The sequence below is a fragment of the Ursus arctos genome, unplaced genomic scaffold (assembly GCF_023065955.2).
Source record: "Ursus arctos isolate Adak ecotype North America unplaced genomic scaffold, UrsArc2.0 scaffold_27, whole genome shotgun sequence".
Classification (NCBI taxonomy): Eukaryota; Metazoa; Chordata; class Mammalia; order Carnivora; family Ursidae; genus Ursus; species Ursus arctos.
Window position 1 is genome coordinate 6,642,072 of NW_026622952.1, and position 20,622 is coordinate 6,662,693.

The following is a 20,622-nucleotide window of genomic DNA, read 5'->3' on the forward strand; positions in this document are numbered from 1 at the left end:
TTTTTTAAATGAAGAATGAAAGAGAAATAAAGATGCCCTTGTTGTGGGGGGGGGGGGGGTGCTGACTAAGAGATAAACTACTATCAGACACACACTAAAAGAAATTCAAAAAAGGGTAACTAAAAAATGATACCAAATAGAAGGTCAGAGATGCAAGAGACCAACGAGTAATGAAACTGAAAACTATGTAGGTAAATGTAAACAAACAAGAATGAACAATGTTCATTAAACAGTAATAATACATTCCCGACACATAGTTATATAAGTCAGGAAGTGGATAAAGTTAAACTGCTCTAAAGTCCTTGAATTGTGTAAGGAAGGATATGATTTAATATTAAACATGATAAATCAAGGACACATGTTGTAATTTTTAGAGTAACTCCCCCCAAAAATCAAAGATTCCATAACTTCCATTCTAATAGAGGCAAAATAATGAATATTGAAAACACACTAGTAATCCAAAATAAACAAAATAGAAGATTTTTTAGAAGAATATAAAAGAAGTAAGACAAATAAAAAACACATAAGGTGGTAGATTTAAACCCAAATACTGCATCTCATTAATTCTAAAACATACTTCCACACATTTAAAATACTCTGAAACTGAGCTTCATCTAACAATTAAAGTATTTATTTAATGGGCACCATTTTTTCTTTCTTAGTGGCATATAAATAATGATATATCTCACAATCAACTCCATCTACACTTAAATACAGCACATTACTAATTACATTAAACATAAGTATATTAAATGATACAATTAGAGACAAATATTGTCAAGGTGGAATAAAAAATAAAACCTAAACATGCTGTCTCGAAGCATATATCTAAAACATACAGAAAAGTTTATAGCAAAAGGGTAGAAAAAAATATACTTCCTACATGAAAAAAAATCTGGGGAAGCTAAGTTAATATCAGACAAAATTGACAGTCTAATCAATAAAAAAGGCAATGAAGACACACAGATTGAGAAGAAATAAAACTGTTCACAAATGACAGTCATCTATGCAGAAAATCCAAAAGAATCAACAAAATAATTTCTGAAACTAGTAAGTGATTAAAGTAAACTAATTAAAGCAATGAAAGGTTGTAGAACAGAAGATTAATATGCAAGTCAGTCGCTTTCTTATATACCAGCAACAAACAATTAGAATTTGAAATTAAAAATGCAGTACCATTTACATTAGCAAAACCAAAAACAAAACAAAACAAAAAAAATACTTAGGTATAAATCTAACAAAATATGTACAAGATCTATAGAGGATAACTACAAAACTCTGATGAAAAAAACAATCAAAAACAACCTAAATAAATGAAAAGATAATCCATGTCCAAGGATAGGAAAACTCAATACCAAAAGGTGCCCATTCTTCCCAACTTGATCTATAGATTCAAGGGAATCCCAACTAAAATCCCAGCCAGTTATTTTTTGGATATCAACAAAGCGATCTGAAATTTATATGGAAAGAAAAAGGACCTATAATAACCAACACAATATTGAAAGAGAACAAAATTTAAAAAGTGACAGTTATCTCAGGCACCTGGATAGCTCAGTTGCTTAAGCGACTGCTTTCAGCTCAGGTTACAATCCTGGGGTCCTGGGATCAAGTCCCACATCAGGCTCCCTCTGCTCTGTGGGGAGCCTGCTTCTCCCTCTCCCTCTGCCTGCCACTTCCCCTGCTTGTGCGCTCGCTCTTTGTCAAATAAACAAAATCTTTTAAATAAATAAGCAAACAAATAAAATAAAAAGTGACAGTATCTGACTTTAAGATTTACCATAAAGCCACAGTAAATGAAGACAGCATGGTACTGGAAAAAGAATAGACAAATGGATCAATGGAAGAGAATCAAGTCCAGACATAAACCCACACAAATACAGTCAACATATCTTTGACAAAGAAACAAAGACAATTTGATGGAGAAAGGATAGTCCTTAACCCAATAAAGAGTATCTGCTGCAAAGAAAAGGGAACCCTCTTACACTCTTGGTAGGAATGCAAACTGGTACAGCCACTCTGGAAAACAGTATGGAGGTTCCTCAAAAAGTTAAAAATAGAACTATCCTAAGATCCAGCAATTGCACTACTGGGGTATTTACCCAAAGGATATAAAAATACTGATTCAAAGGGATACATGCACCCCAGTGTTTATAGCAGCATACAACAATAACCAAATTATGGAAAGATCTCAAATGCCCATCAACTGATGAATGGATAAAGAAGATATGGCATATATACAATGGAATATTACTCGGCCATAAAAAAGAATGAAATCTTGCCATCTACAACAACATGGATGGAACTAGAAGGTATTATGCTAAGCAAAATAAGTCAGTTAGAGAAAGACAAATACTGTATGATTTCACTCATATGTGGAATTTAAGAAACAAAAGAGATGAACAGGGTAGGGGGAGAGAGCGGCAAAACAGACTCTCAACTATAGAGAACAAACTGAGGGTTACTGGAGGGGAGGTAGGCAGGGGATGGGTTAAAGGGGTGATGAGTATTAAGGAGGGCACTTGTGATGACGAATCACTAAATTCTACACTTGAAACTAATTATTACTTAGTACGTTAACTAACTGGAATTTAAATAAAAACTTGAAAAGAGGAAGAAAAGTATCTGCAAAATCTTTGGCAAACATTATGTTTAATGTTAAAATGTTGAAAACTTTCCTTTTGATATCACTGTATGGCAACAGATGGTAACTATACTTGTGGTGAGCATAGAATAATGTACAGAATTGTTAAATCACTATGTTGTACACCTGAAATTTTAATATAACATTGCATGTTAACTATTCTTTGTTTAAAAAAAAAAAAAGACGACAAAGATGCACATTACAACAACTACTTGAATATTGGACAGGAGGTCCTAGCCAGTACAGTCAGGTAATAAAAATAAATAAATAAAAGCTATAAGGATTGATGAGGTAGAAACAAAACTATCATTACTGCCAGATATGATTATATAAGTAAAAATCCAAAAGAATTTACAGGTGTGTAGCACTAATATAAAAATGTAATAGGCTGCTAGATATAAAACAAATATAAGAAGTCAATTTTATTTTTATACAAAAATTAGAAAATTAATTTTTAAAAGAGAAATCATTTACAATAGCAAACAAAAATACAAAGCATAGGAATAATACTAACAAATGAAGTTTAAATCTCTATAGAGAAATATAAGAGGAATTAAAGATCACGGACTTGAAGATTCCTTACTGAAAACATGTTAATTCTTCACCAAACTAATCTAGAGATTTAATACAAGATCAAACCCCTAATAAGACTTTTTTATGGAAATGGACAATTCTCAAATTCACATGAGAAAGCCACAAATAGCCAAGACACTCTTAAACAAGTAGGTCAAAGTAGGACAACTTGGTTTTTTTTTTGTTTTTGTTTTTTTTTAAAGATTTTATTTATTTGACAGAGAGACAGCCAGCGAGAGAGGGAACACAGCAGGGGGAGTGGGAGAGGAAGAAGCAGGCTCCCAGCCAAGGAGCCTGATGTGGGGCTCAATCCCAGAACGCTGGGATCACGCCGTGAGCCGAAGGCAGACGCTTAACGACTGCGCTACCCAGGCGCCCCTAGGACAACTTGTTTTATACAAGAAATTATAAAGCTGTGAAAATTAGGAAACTACAGTAGTGATGCAAATAAACAATGATAAACAAATGAAATAGAAGAGCCCAGAAACAGACACATATATTTGCGGATACTAGATTTATGACAAAGGCTGACACTGCAAATAGCACCAAAAGGGATATATCTTTTTAACACATGGTGCCAATTCAACAAAGTACTCATATTGGGAAAAAAACCTGACCTCTACCTGACACAATGCACAAACAGTAATTCTAGGTGGATTATGGACCTAAATTTGAAGGTTAAAACAGATCAAGAATCTGGAAGACAATACAGAAGAGTATCTCTGTGACATCAAAGTTAGGGAACAATCTCCTAAATAAGAAACAAAAAGCAATAGTTGTAAAGGAATAGATTGATACACATGACTACATTAAAATTAAGATTTTTCACTAAAAGTCACCAAAAAATTTATAAAGGACTTCTATTAATAAAGATAGTCAACCCTATGGCAAAACTGGGGAGAGTGGGATTGAACAGTATCTTCACAAAAAACAAAATCCAAATGGCCCATAAACATAAACAGGTGATCTAATCTTGTAAGTAATCAGGGAAATGCAAAGGAAAAGCACAATAATATACCACTCTATATCCAACTCATTAGCTGAAGTTTAAAGTGGATAACCTCAACTGTTGGTGAGGTATGTACTTAGCATTCACTGTATCCCACAACACATCTCCTCCAGCCCCCTTTGATTTCAGCAGTTATGGTGGACAACTTCCTACAACTCCTACCTCTAAGCTTTTTTTGGCTTGTAACGCAAAAGTAGAAGGGAATTAAAATCCCAGGGGGCAACCTTCAAACCAAAGGAAGATGGAAGCAATAATAAGGAAAATGTAATGCAGCTACCTGTATCAGGATGGACAACTATCACAAACACAATATCAACTAAAAAAAAGCCACACCAATAGGAAACATACTTGTATAATTCTGTTTATTTACTCTATTTATTCTATGAATAGAGTTCAAAACAGGCAAAAACTAAAGTGCTTAGGAATACATATTTTCGTGCCAAACTGTCACGAAAAGCAAGGGAATGATTACCATAAAAATCAGGATAAGGGTTAACTTTAGGGAAGAAGGTATGATGGAGAAAACTACAAAAGGGACTTCCGAGGATCCTGGTAGTGACCTGACATGGGTGGCTACACAAACGTTCACTTTATAAAAATGTGTTCATCTGGGGGCGCCTGGGTGGCACAGTCAGTTAAGCGGCCAACTTGATTTCAGCTCAGGTCATGATGTCAGGGTCCTGAGATGGAGCCCTCTGTCGGGCTCCATGCTCAGTGGGGCGTCTGCTTCAAATTCTCTCTCCCTTTCTCTCTGACCCTCTCGCTCGTGCTCTCTCTCTCTCTCTCTTAAAAAAATAAATAAATGTTTTAATGTGTTCAGTTATACATTTGTTTAGCTAGATTTTCTGTATGTGCCTTATTTTTCATAATAAAAGTGTTTAGAAAAAAAATACATCACAAGTTCTATCAGAATAGGAAGGCCCTGCAAGAGTTATCTGTGGTGCTTCTCTTTCTGCAGTTGGGATCAGTAGAGTCTAGTAAACTAGAAGAGTACTCAATCAGGACTGAGAAATCCTTTAGGAAAAAAAAAGATGAATTTACTCAACCTGATGGGGGTTGTTAAAGATCAGAAAGCCGACATGGGGTTATGGCTTTTATAGGAAGCAATCATTTAAAAAAAAAAAAAAAATCCAAGATAAAGACCAGAGTAAGAGGTAAATTTGGAACACAGGGCAAGCTTTCTCTGAAAAACAAAACAAAATAAAACAAAAATACACAAGAAGATGTAACAGAAAACACCACCATTATTAATGTTGGAGGAAGTAAGCCCATTTCAACTAGGAATAGGCTAAAGCCATCTGTCTAATGAGGTAATGCCCACCAGATCTTAAAAGAGTTAATCCAACACCATCTCCATTATGTCCATTCTGCCCTCTGCCCAGAGTACTTCTCTGTTCAAAGTGGAAGTGAATGCAATGCTGTCTGGGATAGTTCACCTGTTCCTCAGAAGAAGCACGTTGCCCTTCATTCAGTAGTGAAGTCTCACTTACAATCTTTTGGGGTATAAGTCTTTTATTCTCTAAGATCTTGTATTCCTAAATCTAGAAAGCAATGTTGCTTCATTAGAAGTCCTTTGCCATTACAAGCGTCGCCTCAAGATGTCTCTGTTTGCTACAGACTCAATTTTATCCTAATATTAACCTTTTTTTTTAGTAGGCTCCACGCTCAGTGTGGAACCCAGTGCAGGGCTTGAACTCACGACCCTGAGATCAAGACCTGAGCTGAGATCAAGAGTCAGATGCTTAACCAACTGAGCCACCCAGGTTTCCCTCTCCTAATACTCCTAAAGTGCTTCTACACTAACCCCTGTAAGCAATGACGTCCCAAAATTTCATTCCTTGCACCATTCACCCAGTCTCAATCTGTCTCTTTAACATTTTATTTTGCCGTTAAGACCATGTGTAAGCCATGTCCCATTTCAACCCTGCAAGCATAATACATTTCTGCTTCATATACAAAAGGTCAATTGTGAAAACAGCTCAAGAGGTGAACATCTGTAAGCAGTGGAATATTTATATTTATCCAACACTTACTACCAGCTGTATCTCTGTCATAGAAGATAAGTAAAAACAAACAGGACTTTTTTTCTTTTTGCCCTGGGTAATTTTAACTTACTACAGTTACAAAATTACTATTACAAGTTCGATAAAATGTGTACAAACTCACATAATGACTTACTACACAGTCACTCCACCTCCCTAAAAGGCAAGGGCAACAACTGGCAAATATTCTATATATCCTAAAGTCTCTATTGGAGGGGCGCCTGGGTGACTCAGTCAGCTAAGCATCTGCCTTCGGCTCAGGTCCTGATCCCAGGGTGCTGGGATCAAGCCCCATGTCAGGCTCCCTGCTCAGCAGGGAGTCTGCTTCTCCCTCTCTCTTCCACTGCCCTCCTCCAGCTCACGTTCTCTCTCACTCTCTCTCAAGTAAATCAAATCTTTAAAAAAAAAAAAAAATCTCTATTAGAATACTAAACAAAAGTGTGAACTAATATGGCACCAGAAATAATGGGAAAATAAAGTCCATGCAACCCACTCAGATCTATTTGAAATATGATCATTCAGTGAAAACTTTTTAAAAATAAATAACTCCACAATAAAAACTAACAACATATAATATTTCGACCATATATTATCAGTTCTCAAGAGTAAAGTCCAGGGGAACATTGATAAATAGCAACCTCCTAAATGTTCAATGCTATTAATATCTGTAATAGACTGGTACCTACACTTTTTCTAGACTACCGCTTTTAAATAATATTGCCTTATTTCCTAACTAAAAAGAAGTATCTGCTCAGAACAAGATGATTCAAAAGACAAAGAAAAGCCGGAAGAAAAATACAAAAGTGACCTGAAAGACTACCAGGAAAAATCAGAGCCAGCTAAACATTTTGGCATACTCCCTGCCAATCTTTCTTCACATGTTCATATTTTTAAAACAGGAGTAATTCATACCATGATATCTCATGTATTCTTTTTTTCACTTGAATAAATATGTACTTTAACTAACATATGATTAACCAGCGTGATTTACAAACCATCTTCTGTAAAACCCTAGAGTTTCTAAGGAGATGCTCACAGGCACCAGGGCCAACTAATACATTAGATACAGCACAAAACCGAAGAGCCATGATAATTTCTATGGCCTGCAAATTTACTTTAAAATCAGAAGAAAAAAAGGGAAATCACAATAATGAATATTTAATAATGAATCCAGCCTGGGTTATATCTGTCTTTATACCAATATAATCATAAAATATAATTTTTCATATTTTTAATGGAAGAAGGGGCTCACAAAAGCAAAAGAGCCTAAGGCCCTTGAAAATCATAATGCAGCCTAGGGGGAGAAAGGGCCATGGAGCAGTTAGAGGGGAGAGGGTGTTTCTCCTCCTCCCACTTCAACCAGAAAAACTCCCCTCATGTATTTTATATACTGGGCATCTAGGTAAGAATACAGTAGGGGAAAAACAAAGGAGGAGGCTTCCCCAGCTTAAAAAAAAAGTCTGAAATGCACTGTTTAAAAACATGACTTCTAGGAGCGCCTGGGTGGCTCAGTCGTTAAGCATCTGCCTTCGGCTCAGGGCATGGGGATCGAGCCCCACGTAGGGCTCCCTGCTCTGCTGGGAGCCTGTTTCTTCCTCTCCCACTCCCCCTGCTTGTGTTCCCTCTCTCGCTGGCTGTCTCTCTCCCTGTCAAATAAATAAACAAAATCTTAAAAAAAAAAAAAAAAGACTTCTGGTACTATACAGTTTACACTAAATAGGTATTTGGTGGTCAGTTTAAACAGTCTATTTTTTTGGACATGTGTAAGTTGTGCCGTTTTTATTGCTGAACAATGCATATACATATTGTTTGCTCAAATTCTGATTATTCCCCTAGAACAAATTTCCAAAACTAAAATTGCTGGCTTAAAAATGTATCTTGTAAGGTTTTGGACACAAATAACCAATCTGTTACACAGAAAACCTCCACCAGGGGCGCCTGGGTGGCACAGCGGTTAAGCGTCTGCCTTCGGCTCAGGGCGTGATCCCGGCTTTATGGGATCGAGCCCCACATCAGGCTCCTCTGCTATGAGCCTGCTTCTTCCTCTCCCACTCCCCCTGCTTGTGTTCCCTCTCTCTCTGGCTGTCTCTATCTCTGTCGAATAAATAAATAAAATCTTTAAAAAAAAAAAAAAAAAAAAAGAAAACCTCCACCAATTCTCTTCATACCAGAAGTATATGAGAGTGGCCTGGTGACTTACATACCGTGGTTTCATAGGTTAAAAACATGCTATTTCATTGTTTTGATTTACATTTCTTTGTTTAGTAATGTGGAGAAAAGTTTCACAAATTTACTGATCTTTTGTATTTATTTCTTGTATGATGAGCTACCTGATCATATCCTTTGCTCATCTGTAAATTTTGCTATTTTTATTAAAAAATAAAACAAAAACCCTGTCTCAGATGTTTCAAACAGTATTCTTTGCTATTTGCCCTTTCACTGTTTGAATTGTCTTTTACATACACAACTCTTCAAATCTACAGACTGTTTTGTCCTCTACAGTTATGGGGTGAGGGAGGCAGTAGAAAGGTTTATGTTTAGAAAAACCTTTCTCTAGCCAAGATTATATCTATTAAGTCATATTTTCTTCTTTTTCATTATATATTTGGAATTTATTTTAATGTATGATGCATGGTAATTTTTTTCCAAATTCTTAACAAATTAGCCTAATTTACTGAATAACCCCATCTTTAAAAAAATGTCACTTTTACTATTTGAGGTTTCTACTATTAGACTGTTGATATGTTTATTACGCATTTAAGTTAATATTATACAATTGCCAAACATAATAGTTCCTACCAAAGCCGCCTTTAAGGGTCTTCTTTTTCAATATTTTCTTCACTACTATTGTAAAGTTACCCTTCCAAATTGACTTTAAATTAATTTTTGTCAAGTTCTAGAAAGAAATTAATATATACAGATCTGGAACTTGATTGGAATTATATTAAATTTATGAGCTAATTTGATAAAGACAGATACATTGCCAATAGTCTTCTCATAAAAAAACACTGCCTTTACTCAAATTACGTATTCCAACTTTCAGTAAACTTCTGTGTGTTCTTTAAACAAGTGCTGCATATTTCCTATTAAGTTGATCCCAAGGTATTCAGAATTTTTGGCAAATATAGTTTTTTCCTCGCATTTTTTCAAAATAGTTATAACCGGTCTATTGGAAATCCACTTATGTTGCAACTGTATTTCTAATACTATTTAATTGATTCCCTTGCTTTTCAAAACTAGACAATCATATTAACATCATTACCCCTTCTTTTCAAATGTTTATTCCTAAATCTTTTTCTTATTCATTGCACTAGCTAGAAAATCTAAACCAAAATAAACTAATAGTACTGATAGTATCATGAATGCCCAATATTTTATGGTTTCCCCTCCAATCTTACCCCGTCCTTCTCCCCCCGTGTTCTCTGCATAGAAGGTTGACCTATACAGACTGCATCCAATGAAACACAGCCAATAAGAGGCACTGGCAGAGATAAGAAGTTGGTAGGAGAATAAGACTGATTATTCCTCTGGGTCCCACTCTATCAGGTTACCCGATGTTGGCAGTTTCCCTCTACTTCAACTCCTAAGTGGTCAGTCTGTCCCATAGCCATAGTTATTTCTCTCCACAATCCCGTAACAGTTCTCTCCCTTCACATCTTCTACACCCCTACCGGGTCACATACTTAAGCTAGTCCCCAAAACTTCTTGCCTGTTCTCATGGGGAAAATGGTAGATCACCTTATATTAAAGATGATCTCGTATTCATGCTGAAGTTTGAATATGCAATAAGTTTTAAATGTAATATTCATAATACCATTTTATTCCAAATATTTTATAATTACTTTGGCCTCTAGGTCTCTGATATAAGATTTACTTAGAAGAGTGTTCTTAAATTACCAACTCATTTAGGGTTTTTGTTATTAATACCTAGTTTTACCACATGGTGACCAAAGAATGAGACCTGTTCTGTTTCTGCTTCTTTTCTAAGTTATGTAAGTCTTTTGGCAAAATATACGGTCAATTTTTGTGGAGATTCCTGAACACCTGAAATGAAGATAAATGTTCTGTTTGTACAGAGTTATATTTTTATCTATTAAATCAACCATACTAATATTTATTTAAACTTCTATAATCTTATGTGCTTTGTTAATGATTAAGAAAGAGGTTTTAAAATTTCCTCTAAGATATGTGCTCATTTTCCCTTGACATGCTTTTTACATTACATATTTTAATAACATAACACCAGCAATTATGATAAATGTTCATTAATGATCATACATCTCACAAATGAAAGGTGATAATTTTTGCCTTATTTTGAATCTCTTTGTCTCAGCTATGTTTCCTAGATAAAACATTATAATGGTTTGAGAACTAGTCTGAGAGGCATTCCATATATATTTGTCAAAATTGCTTTATTTGGCCTTAAATTATTATATCTTACACTCTGTATTTTGTAACACCTTAACAAATGTTCTCTTGGACTTTTTTTTTTCTATGTTGCATACTTTCTCTAAAAATTTTTTGTCCTGGGGAGCCTGGCTGGCTCAGTCAGTAGAGCATGTGACACTTAATCTCAGGATAATGAGTTCAAGCCCCAAGTTGGGTGTGGAGCCTACTCAAAAAAAAAAAAAAAAAAAATTGTCCTTGTGAATTAGAAATGTGCATCCTGTTTTCATTTCTACCTTGAGGTCATTATTATGACAATTTAAAATGCAGTTAGACATCAATTTCTTCAATTTTCTGTGATTTTATACCTTCCCCAGTTGTTTTTATTTCTTTTAATATTACATATTTTCTTTCAAGTTCCATTTGTTCTTGTTGCCCCTCCACTAAATCAAACGGCCCAAAAACTGTTCTTTCTACTGTCTTCTCAACATCCAATCCATCTTTCTAATTTTTAATCCCTGTCCTTTCCCCCTGCAATCTGGGAAAGCTTATCAAGATTGACTTGCAGATCTTTTTTGAGCAGGCGTGAAGGCAGAGTTGCCCAACCAGGGCCAAAATGAGTTCCCATGCTAAGACTGAGATAAATTTAGACCTCCTGGATCCACTGCTCAAGAGGGAATCCCAAACACTTCACCTCCTCTCCATTTCCTAACACACGCAGCTGCAGCACCACTCCCTGCCTTGAGTCTCCTGAGACAAATCTCCTGTCCTTCAATCCTGTTTACATTTATCACCATAGGAAGCTGTAGCTCTGTGTAGGCCCTTATCTCCCTCCTGTTCCCTTACTATGCACCCCGGAATTCACAGTCCATCATCAGCGAAGACTCTGACATCCTCAACCTCTGCTCTGAAAGTGCCTTTCAAGGGGCAGGAGCTTTTTCCCAAACCCGAATACAACTAGAGATAGAGTCAGTGTTCTTCCTCCAGACTGCGGCTTCTAGGTCATTCTTTCTTGCTCCTTCCTAAAATCTCCCAGCTCTGAGTCTCATAAAATTAAACTACCTGCTATCTTTATTACTAACATACCAACCCCTGAGTTATTCCCTCTCATGTCCTTCTCACCAACATTGTCACTCTAACACTATTCTCTTAATTTTTGCTGACTTCAATATACAGGTATATAATCCTATTAATCCCTAGGGCTCTCCATGGCTTGAACTCCTCTCCTCCAATGATCTAATCCTCCACCATTCAACCACTCACTGCCATGCTTTTAATGGACATTTTACCATTACTATAATTTATAATCTCAACTTCACCCATCTTACCCTCCCCAGGTACACCTTTATATTCCAATATAACTTTAATCCCACCAGGACATCTGATTCACTGGTGTTTCCCCTTTTCACTTCCCTTATCCCCTTAATGTGCTCCCCTTCCTAAGCCTTATCCAACTTAAATGTCATGGTCCATCATGATAATTACTCCTTTGCAAACAGATCTGACTTCCTTGCACCACTCTTACTCCGTTGTATCTGGCCTAACTACAGCCTGGTTAACATCCCCTCTCTCATGTACCTATGCAGTTGAATGTGGCTGCACACAAACACACAACCCCAAACCAATCTCACTTAAAATTCAGGACTATGAATCTCAAGTGACCCTTTAAAACGGCCCAGAAAACATACTTTACTCCATTTATTCTCCCATTCTACCACGCAACTATTTCATACCTTGTCTTATCTCCTGAAATCCCCAACAGCTCCCCCGCAAACTTTCAGCTGATGAACCTCCTTCCTACTGCACTGACAAAACTGAACCACAGACTCCCAGCACAACTACCCGTCTACCAGCAACAACATCCATTTATTCCTATTACTACAGATACCCTGAGCTCCAATAGAACAAACCCGTCCACTTGTGCCCCAGATCCCATGCCCTCACCCACTTAAGGTCAGCTATAGCAATGTGGCCCTCTTTGTTCTAGATCACCAACTTTACCCCTCTACTAAATTAGTCCTCTTAGCATACAAACCTGCTGTAATTTTTTCCATCTTGAAAAACAGTCTATCATAACCATACTTCTTCCTTCATACTTGGCTCTTCCCACAGAGACCCACACAGCTTTCTACTCATCTCCTTCAAGTACCTGGTCTAATATCACCTCAAAGGAGCTTACCCTGACAATACGAATCTAAAAACTGCAACCTGACCTCTACCATCACCACCACCACCAATTCTGGCCCTCCCAATCTTCCAATCCTGCTCTATTTTATTTTCCATCGCACTTATCACCTTCTAATGTTCTCTACTACAGATGTATTTATTACATTACTAGTTTGTCTTCCCCCATTAAAATGTAAACTCCATTAAGGGCAAGTCTTTACCTAATTCACTGATATACTGCAAGCGCCTAAAACAAAGCCTAACACCTAGTCAGCACCAAAAAATACCTGATACGTTGGTTAGGCATCTGACTCTAGGTTTCAGCTCAGGTCATGATCTCAGGATCTTGAGATCAAGCCCTGAGTCAGGCTCTGTGCACAGGGCAGAGTCTGCTTCAGTTTCTCTCTCCATCTCCCTCTGTCCCTGCCCCGCTCTTGCTCACACACGTGTGCGCTCTCTCACTCTCTCTCAAATAAATTAAAAAAAAAACTTAAAAAAATCAAATTAAAAAATGAATGAATAAATAAATAAATACTTGATGAGTGAATGAATAAAGTATGGGTCCATTCTTCACTGCTTCTTACACCACTTTAAAGTCCACTCTAGCACTGTTTCAGGACATTCCTTTCCTAAGTCCGCATACCACTGTTTTCACCTTAGTCTCCTGTCTTATCTCATGGTTGATTATTCACTTCTCGTTCCCTGAACTCATGTCTTCCTCAACTTCACTCCCAGCCAAAGCAAATGCTAAATTTACTTCCCTCTCCTACAGGAAATCTTTTACAAACATATGACTTTTCTTGTGAATATAATTACTTTTTTCATTAAGTATAGTTTTTTTTTCATGAACCCTGTTCTAATTCTTCCGCATCTATTTTTCAGCCTAGTATTTGCTCAAAAACAGGTAAATCCTGCAGCAAATTCTACTTGAGTGCTTTCCTTTACCATGATTTAATTAGAATTGTACTTTCAGATCTGAAGATAAAGAGCTGGCTAACAGCAGTTTTTATTATTCTTTCCATGCTCCAGGAACATGAGGGAGGTAGGAAAGGAAATGAACAGTTGGGGCTATGGCTAGTCCTCATAGGAAATCTTCATCTGTGTTTGGAAAAAATGAACATCTTCCACATCTAATTTTTTCTCTAGCTCAGCTTCTACTCACATACGCATTGTGTACGTCTAGCTCTCTGCTTAGCACTACTGCCTACTAGGCAGGAACCTTGTTCCCTTACAACAAATCCACATCAAAAAGAAGCCCAAGGACCCAGTGGTGTTGTTCACCTGTAGATCCTCTATTGTAATTACTTTTGAATCCCGGCAAAGGAAGGGGTTCTAAGATCACAGGCTCTGGACCCAGACTTCCTGACTTCAAATCCCAGCTTCACCACTTACTTAGATGTGTAACCCCACTTTCTTTATCCTTAACTAGAGATACCCACATCTCTTTAGGTTGCTGAGCATTAAAGATTAATGCATTTTAAGTGCATAATAATGTACTTAATAAATAATATTCATAATAAATAATATTCAATAAATGTTAGCTCTTCTTTCTCTTCCTCTTTGTCTTGCCTCTCACCTTTATCTATAAAAGTAGAGATGTTAGTAGGACTATGTCAAGACTTCTATTTAAGTGACAACAAAGCACTTTCTCAAGAAGGGATTTATGAGTAAATGCTTCATACAGTCTTTCAATCTAATCCAACCTGCACTACATCTAATAGAAACGCTTTCCTAATTCCTAATTCAGATATAAATTTTTCCATGTTCTTATACTCTTTTGGTGTGTCAATTTACACAAGAGTGTAGCCACATACTTGTGCCTATACAAATGTTTCTTTCTTAAAGCTCTCTGGAATCATTTACTTAATTAAAAAACAGACTTCTCATTGGTGTATCATGTAATTAATCTCAGAGGAGCCAGGACTAATTTTTCAACATAGACATGAGTACATCACAGAATTTAAGAAACACTTATCTATGATATCATGTTAAGAAGAACAAGAAGAAAGAATTCAGTTACTCACGATGCTCCTGAATTCATGATGCAGCTCTTTGCTCCACAAAAACAATCTCTGCCATCATCATGATTCATTCCAAGGTTATGACCCAACTCATGAGCAACAATGGATGCAAACGTCTCCACTGTGATTTGCCCAAACTCCCCAAACACAGGAAAGTATTAATTAGGTTTCTGAACAAAAAGGATATGTTTACTACTTTTTCCACAAAAGGAAATTAATCACTATGATGGTGAAAGTCTTTATGATAAATCAAGTACCCAACATCAGTCTTCATACATTTCACCAGGAAACTGATATGACATGGAGACAAATCCTTTAAGCAACAGACCAATTACTTTAGCACTAATAAGTTATTCGCAATGATTTATGGGAAAACAGATTCATGGTTCTGATTTAATTTTCTTAAATGGGGTTTTAATTTCCTTGTCCATAAAAAGTGAGAAGCTAATAAACACATAACATTAGAAAACTTAATCCAGTTTCTAAAGAAAGAACACGTCTATCACTTCTACCCAAAATATTGTTTTAAGGACCAGGGGAGGAAGTATGTGGTCAGATGCCTGACACTGTCCTAACGCAAACATCCAAAGTTAAATATCAAGAACAAAAAACGTACCACATTAATCCCGCCTGCGTGGCTCCTTGAACATACTGTTCCCACGAATGCCATTCCTGCAGTCCCACCAAAACCTTTCTTCCTAAATGAAAATTCAAGGTAAAAGTTAGAAAATGTACTTGGGGGTGGGGGGGAATGGAACACATTGCTCTTACTTCTTTGAGTAAGCTTAAACTGGGCTGGTAGAACCTACCAAAACTGGGAGAAAAATGGCAAAGATAATTGACATTTTAAAATCAGAATACAATTAAGTCTTATTTCTTTTTTATTCTCAGAGAATAAGATTAATATCACAAACTCATTTTTCAGACAAATAAAGACATGTTTTAGATACCAAACCAAGTTTTTTTTCCTACCCTCTAGATGAAAAATCTTCCTAAAATGCATTATATTTATTTATTCAAAAATTCTAATGAGGAGAGACAGGTAACACACTAGTGAACATAACACACACCAGAGGCTGCAGAGCAGGGAGCACAGGGAACCTAAGAACCACAATGGCCTCCATATGGTTCCCAGACAATCATCCCTGACACACTTGTTTCTCAAGACCTATTTTCTCCACCTGGAACTCTTTGGTCCAGTAAATACTCCTAACTCATTCCCTCACCTCCTTCAAGTCTTTACTCACAAGTCTTCTCTTTGAGGCCTTCCCTCACCACACCAACCTGACTCCTCCAATACTTTTTTTTTTCTTGGCAGGTGCTCCACTATTTATTGAATAGAAAAGCATAGTAATAAAAATACAAAGTACTTAAAATATTCTATAAGCTTTCACAAGTGCTTTACAAAAATAATCTCATTTGATCCTGAAACCCTACTAGATAAAAATTATTGGGCCCACTGAACAGATTAAGAAACTGAGACTCTGGGAAGTTGTATCTTCAGCTGTTAGGTCACCAAGCTGTGGTTTGACATAATGCTTTCTGATTCCACATTTACCATCCTTAACAGCTACACCATCCTGTAGCCGGGTAAGCACATTCTAATTAGGGAGAAATGCAAGAAAAGAAATCTGTCTTCAGGCCACCAGGAGCTGAGCCTACAGTTCAACAAAAACTCTGGCTACTAAGTTTCTTCAAACATTTCCTGGACTCTGTCTGAGTCAGAATATGAGCTTCACTGGTCGTACCTTAACCTTCCTGGGAGACATGCACCTACAGAAAATGAGGTACTTATTCCTTCACATGACAACAGAAAATTAGAACCCAAGACTAGTTGTATATCTAGATCCATTATCAAAAATTTATAGATGACAGAGGCCACGTGACATGTCCAAGCTCACGACAGTTCTTTCTGTACCAGCCTCCACTAGCAAGCCAAGGCAGGCAACTCCTTCAGATAAGAAAGTCAGATGCCCACCCTTGGCCTTCCGTGGCTAAACTAAAGGCAAGGAAATGGAGAATTCAGCCTTATGCATCATCTCAGGCAGCGCTTTTCAAACTATCTAGAGGGAACGGCCAGTCATTTTTTCTTTAATTTCCATTCACTGCAGACCAATACGTCATGTTCCCATTTTTTTAATTGATATTATTAATATGCTAATCTCAGGCGTACAACACTGTCATTGGATAATTATACACATTATGAAATGCTCACCACCATAAGTCTAGTTACACTCTTCCTATACTTTTACTTCTACCCTCGCTGCTCTATTTTTCCTCCTTACCACTTACTAGTATTTAATATATCATACACATTTATTTATCTCATTTATGGCTAATCTCCTCCACCAGAATATGGACTCCATGAAGGCAAGAATTTTCATCTGGACAAACACAGTACAACTGGATGAGTTCCCTTACAGAAAATTCTAGAAAATGAAAATTAACTCACATTAAAAGAAATTAAAAGAAAAAAGATTAGTGGTTGCTTGGGGAAGGAATTTTTTTTTAGAGAGGAGAAGAGATTGGATTACAAAGGGGCCAAGGAAACGACTGGAGGGAATTGATATGTTTATTATCTTGATCATGGTGATAGTTTCATGGCTATATACATACGTCAAAACTCATCCAAATGTACACTTTAAATATGTGCAGTTTAATCTTTATCCATTACACCTCAATAAACCTGCTTAAAAATTTAAAACATCTTAAAAATAGAGAATTTTTGTCTTCTTTATTCATTGCTATCCCCAGTGCCTAGGGTATACACCTAATAAATACACTATAAATGAATGAATAAATCTTTCCCTGGGGCATCTGACCAGCAAGGAGAAGAGGACCAGAGATACAGACATAAGGGGTTTGCCAGGGAAACACTTGAGCCAGATCACCCTCTACTTAATGCCATAATCTCCAGGCCCTACTCACATACTCAATGCTTCTAAAAGGCTCTTTAGTAACCCATTCTTAAGCAAAAACACAACCAGGGATCATCAGACAGACATTTGGGAAATGCCTCTACATGACAGATGGATACCAGACAGAAAAGACAAGACAGCTTGGTAGGTTTGGTTGGGCAAGGCATGTACTAGACGCTTATTCCTTCTGGCCATTTGTGAACAGGTCAGGACCAAGCCTTTGTGATTACAGGGCTATAAAAATCAACTTTGGCATTTTCACTGCCTTGCTTTAAATTAACTCACATAGCAAAAGAAAACAAAATAAAATCGAGGGTGCCGGGAATGACCAGCACTCCCTGTATCAACGGATGAAAGATTACTCCAAACTTTGCTGTGAGAGAAAGAAGGCAAGGGGGTCAACGTTCCGAGAGGAAGACCCTTTGCTCTTCTTTGTTCTGGGCTTTATTGGTCCTTCAGGATACTCATAAATCTTTATCACTCTTTCTCAAGCATGGATGTGTAACAAGGGGTCTTACTGGAACCAGGAGAATCTGTTTAGGGGAAAGATATGATATGCTAATTTGCAGGTTTTTCGGAGTTCTGCTAAACATAGCCTAGGGGGACAATGCATACATCTCTTAGATAGATCACAGGGCGGCTGTTTGGGCTAAGAAAGCTTGGGGGAACTCCCCGAGGCATTCCTACTGCAGACTGGTCACTCAGGCATTCCCAAGGCCTACGCCCTTCTCGGAAACCTTCCCTGCCTCCAGCGGCCTCCGTGTTACATTTTAGCAAGCCAGGTATTATGGCTGATTTGTTAACCCCAACAACAAGGGAAATTTTTCCTCAGAAAAAAATTATGAGTTTTAGGTACCATCAACACTGAGGGAGGCAAAAATATATAAATTAGAACATTTTTCTGCAAAAAGCCAGCCTATCAAGTTAGAAGACTTTTGGGGGGGCAGGGCGTTGGGGGGTGGGGGATAAAGAGGAACAATAGCTTTATTGCTTTGCCAGGCAAAGAAGGCTGCAGCAGGCTAAGGCCTTCAACACTGCAATCCCTCAAGCCAGAAAATTCTAAGAAGGATAAAATGTTTTAAATAGTTTTAAATAAGGATTTTGCTGTAAGTTTTGGATTGTATTTGTATTAAGTGATTTATGTAAGTTTAGGTTTTATTATGGTACTGTGAAAATGCTATATAAAAGAAAATTTTAAAATATCAGTAAGATTTCAAAGAGAGTAAAAAAATTATTATATCCATGAAATGCGAACTTGATTATATAAAAATACGGAAGGGGACAAAAAGATCTAGGGAACATTAAAAATAAGATTGCAGAAATAAACTCAACAGAAAGCTTACAAGAGAAATTTAAGGAACTATCCCAGAAAGTAGAACCAAAAGACAAAAAGAAAGGAGATGAAAGATAATAAAATTAGAGGACAAGCACAAGAAACTCAATGGCCAACCAAATAAAAGGAACCCCAGAAGGAATGATGAACAAAAATAAAGAGGATCAAATCATCTACAACATAATTAGAAAAAAATACCTAAAACTGCAGGCCGTCAGTTTCAAGATTGAAGTTACCCACTAAGAACACAACACAATGAGTGATAAAAGATCTACACTGAAGCCTATCATCAGGACAATTCAGAAGCCTGGGAACCCAGAGAAGATTCTAGAAGTTTTCAGAGAAGGAAGAAAACAAACAAACCCACAAAGGATCGGGCATCAGAATGCGTTAAAGCGTCTCAACAGTAATATCGGAAGTCAAAAGACAACAGAGCCATGCCTTCAAAATTCTGACGGAAAAAGACTTCATGCCTCGAATTTTACACTTAGCCAAATAATCAAAAAAGTTACAAAACAAACTATAAAGCACACCTCTGAAAAACTGAGTCACTTAGGCCCTAGGATAGAGGTCACACAGAGGTAATTTTTAAATTCTATTCTGAGACTGTGAAGCACAATTTCTGACATGCAAGAGGTCAAAGTTTTTTCTTTCCATATATTCTTTCACAAGAAGAAACGAGAAAACACGCCATACCAAGGTGAAGGAGTAAAAGCCAAGAAAGAAGAACGACATGGAATTAAGGTTGACAGGGGATCCAACACAGAAGGTAAGTCTCATTATCATACTGTGACTTATCATGGGGTTTCACACAAAGCTCTCCTTATTCAGACAAATGCTCAAAAACCTTAAGAAAATATGATTCTAATTTAAAAAAAGGCAAAAGTTACTGTTCTGACCATTTCATTAATAGCACTTTTTCAAAAATCACTTACAGAACTAGCTGTGCACTGTCGTGTCTCCGACGTGTTATGAGAAATTTTTCACGCCACTGTACAAAGTTCCCCAACACATCACCAGCACCTCCAATTATGTTGATAAGGTTTCCATTTGTCCAAATCTCTAGTCCAACCAGCACAATTCGAATATTCAACATAATATACATCTAGGAAGAAAACAGAAATAAAAGTATATAAAATATATTAAAGAATATGAGAATCTCTTTTAACTTAAGATGAAGTAACACAACGACTTAAATTAAAAACAGGACTCCTCCCCTCCAAAAAATACATTTCATTCAATATAATGAGACTCTAACCTCTCAAGTCATCCATAAAATAAAAGTAATGGAAGTTCAAGATCATTTTTTACCTTCCATTCCAAAATCTGACAAACTGAAAATTTTAAGTTTTTGGTAAATCTGGCTTCCAAATTGCCCTAAACTAAAGCAAATCTATTTATAGTTTGTAGGTACCTCACTTAATGTAAATATCCATATGTTTCACTACAGGAATATCAGTGAGTTTGACTATAAAGAGCTACCAGAAGGTCTGTTAGAGGTGTTACACAACACATGGTGAACCATATTGCCTT

The 20,622-nt window shown here is 36.8% G+C and overlaps 1 protein-coding gene across 1 annotated transcript in view; it reads right to left on the bottom strand.

Annotated features, from left to right (window-relative positions):
• The window catches only part of ADAM9 (ADAM metallopeptidase domain 9), a 137,160-nt gene that overhangs the window by 82,807 nt on the left and 33,731 nt on the right, over positions 1-20,622 (bottom strand). Inside the window, exons 9-11 of the mRNA XM_026508297.4 lie at positions 20,025-20,194; positions 15,455-15,536; positions 14,842-14,975 (exon numbers count right to left, since the gene is read on the bottom strand). Of these exons, the coding sequence (XP_026364082.1) occupies positions 14,842-14,975; positions 15,455-15,536; positions 20,025-20,194 (386 nt within the window). The remainder of the gene's footprint in view (positions 1-14,841; positions 14,976-15,454; positions 15,537-20,024; positions 20,195-20,622) is intronic.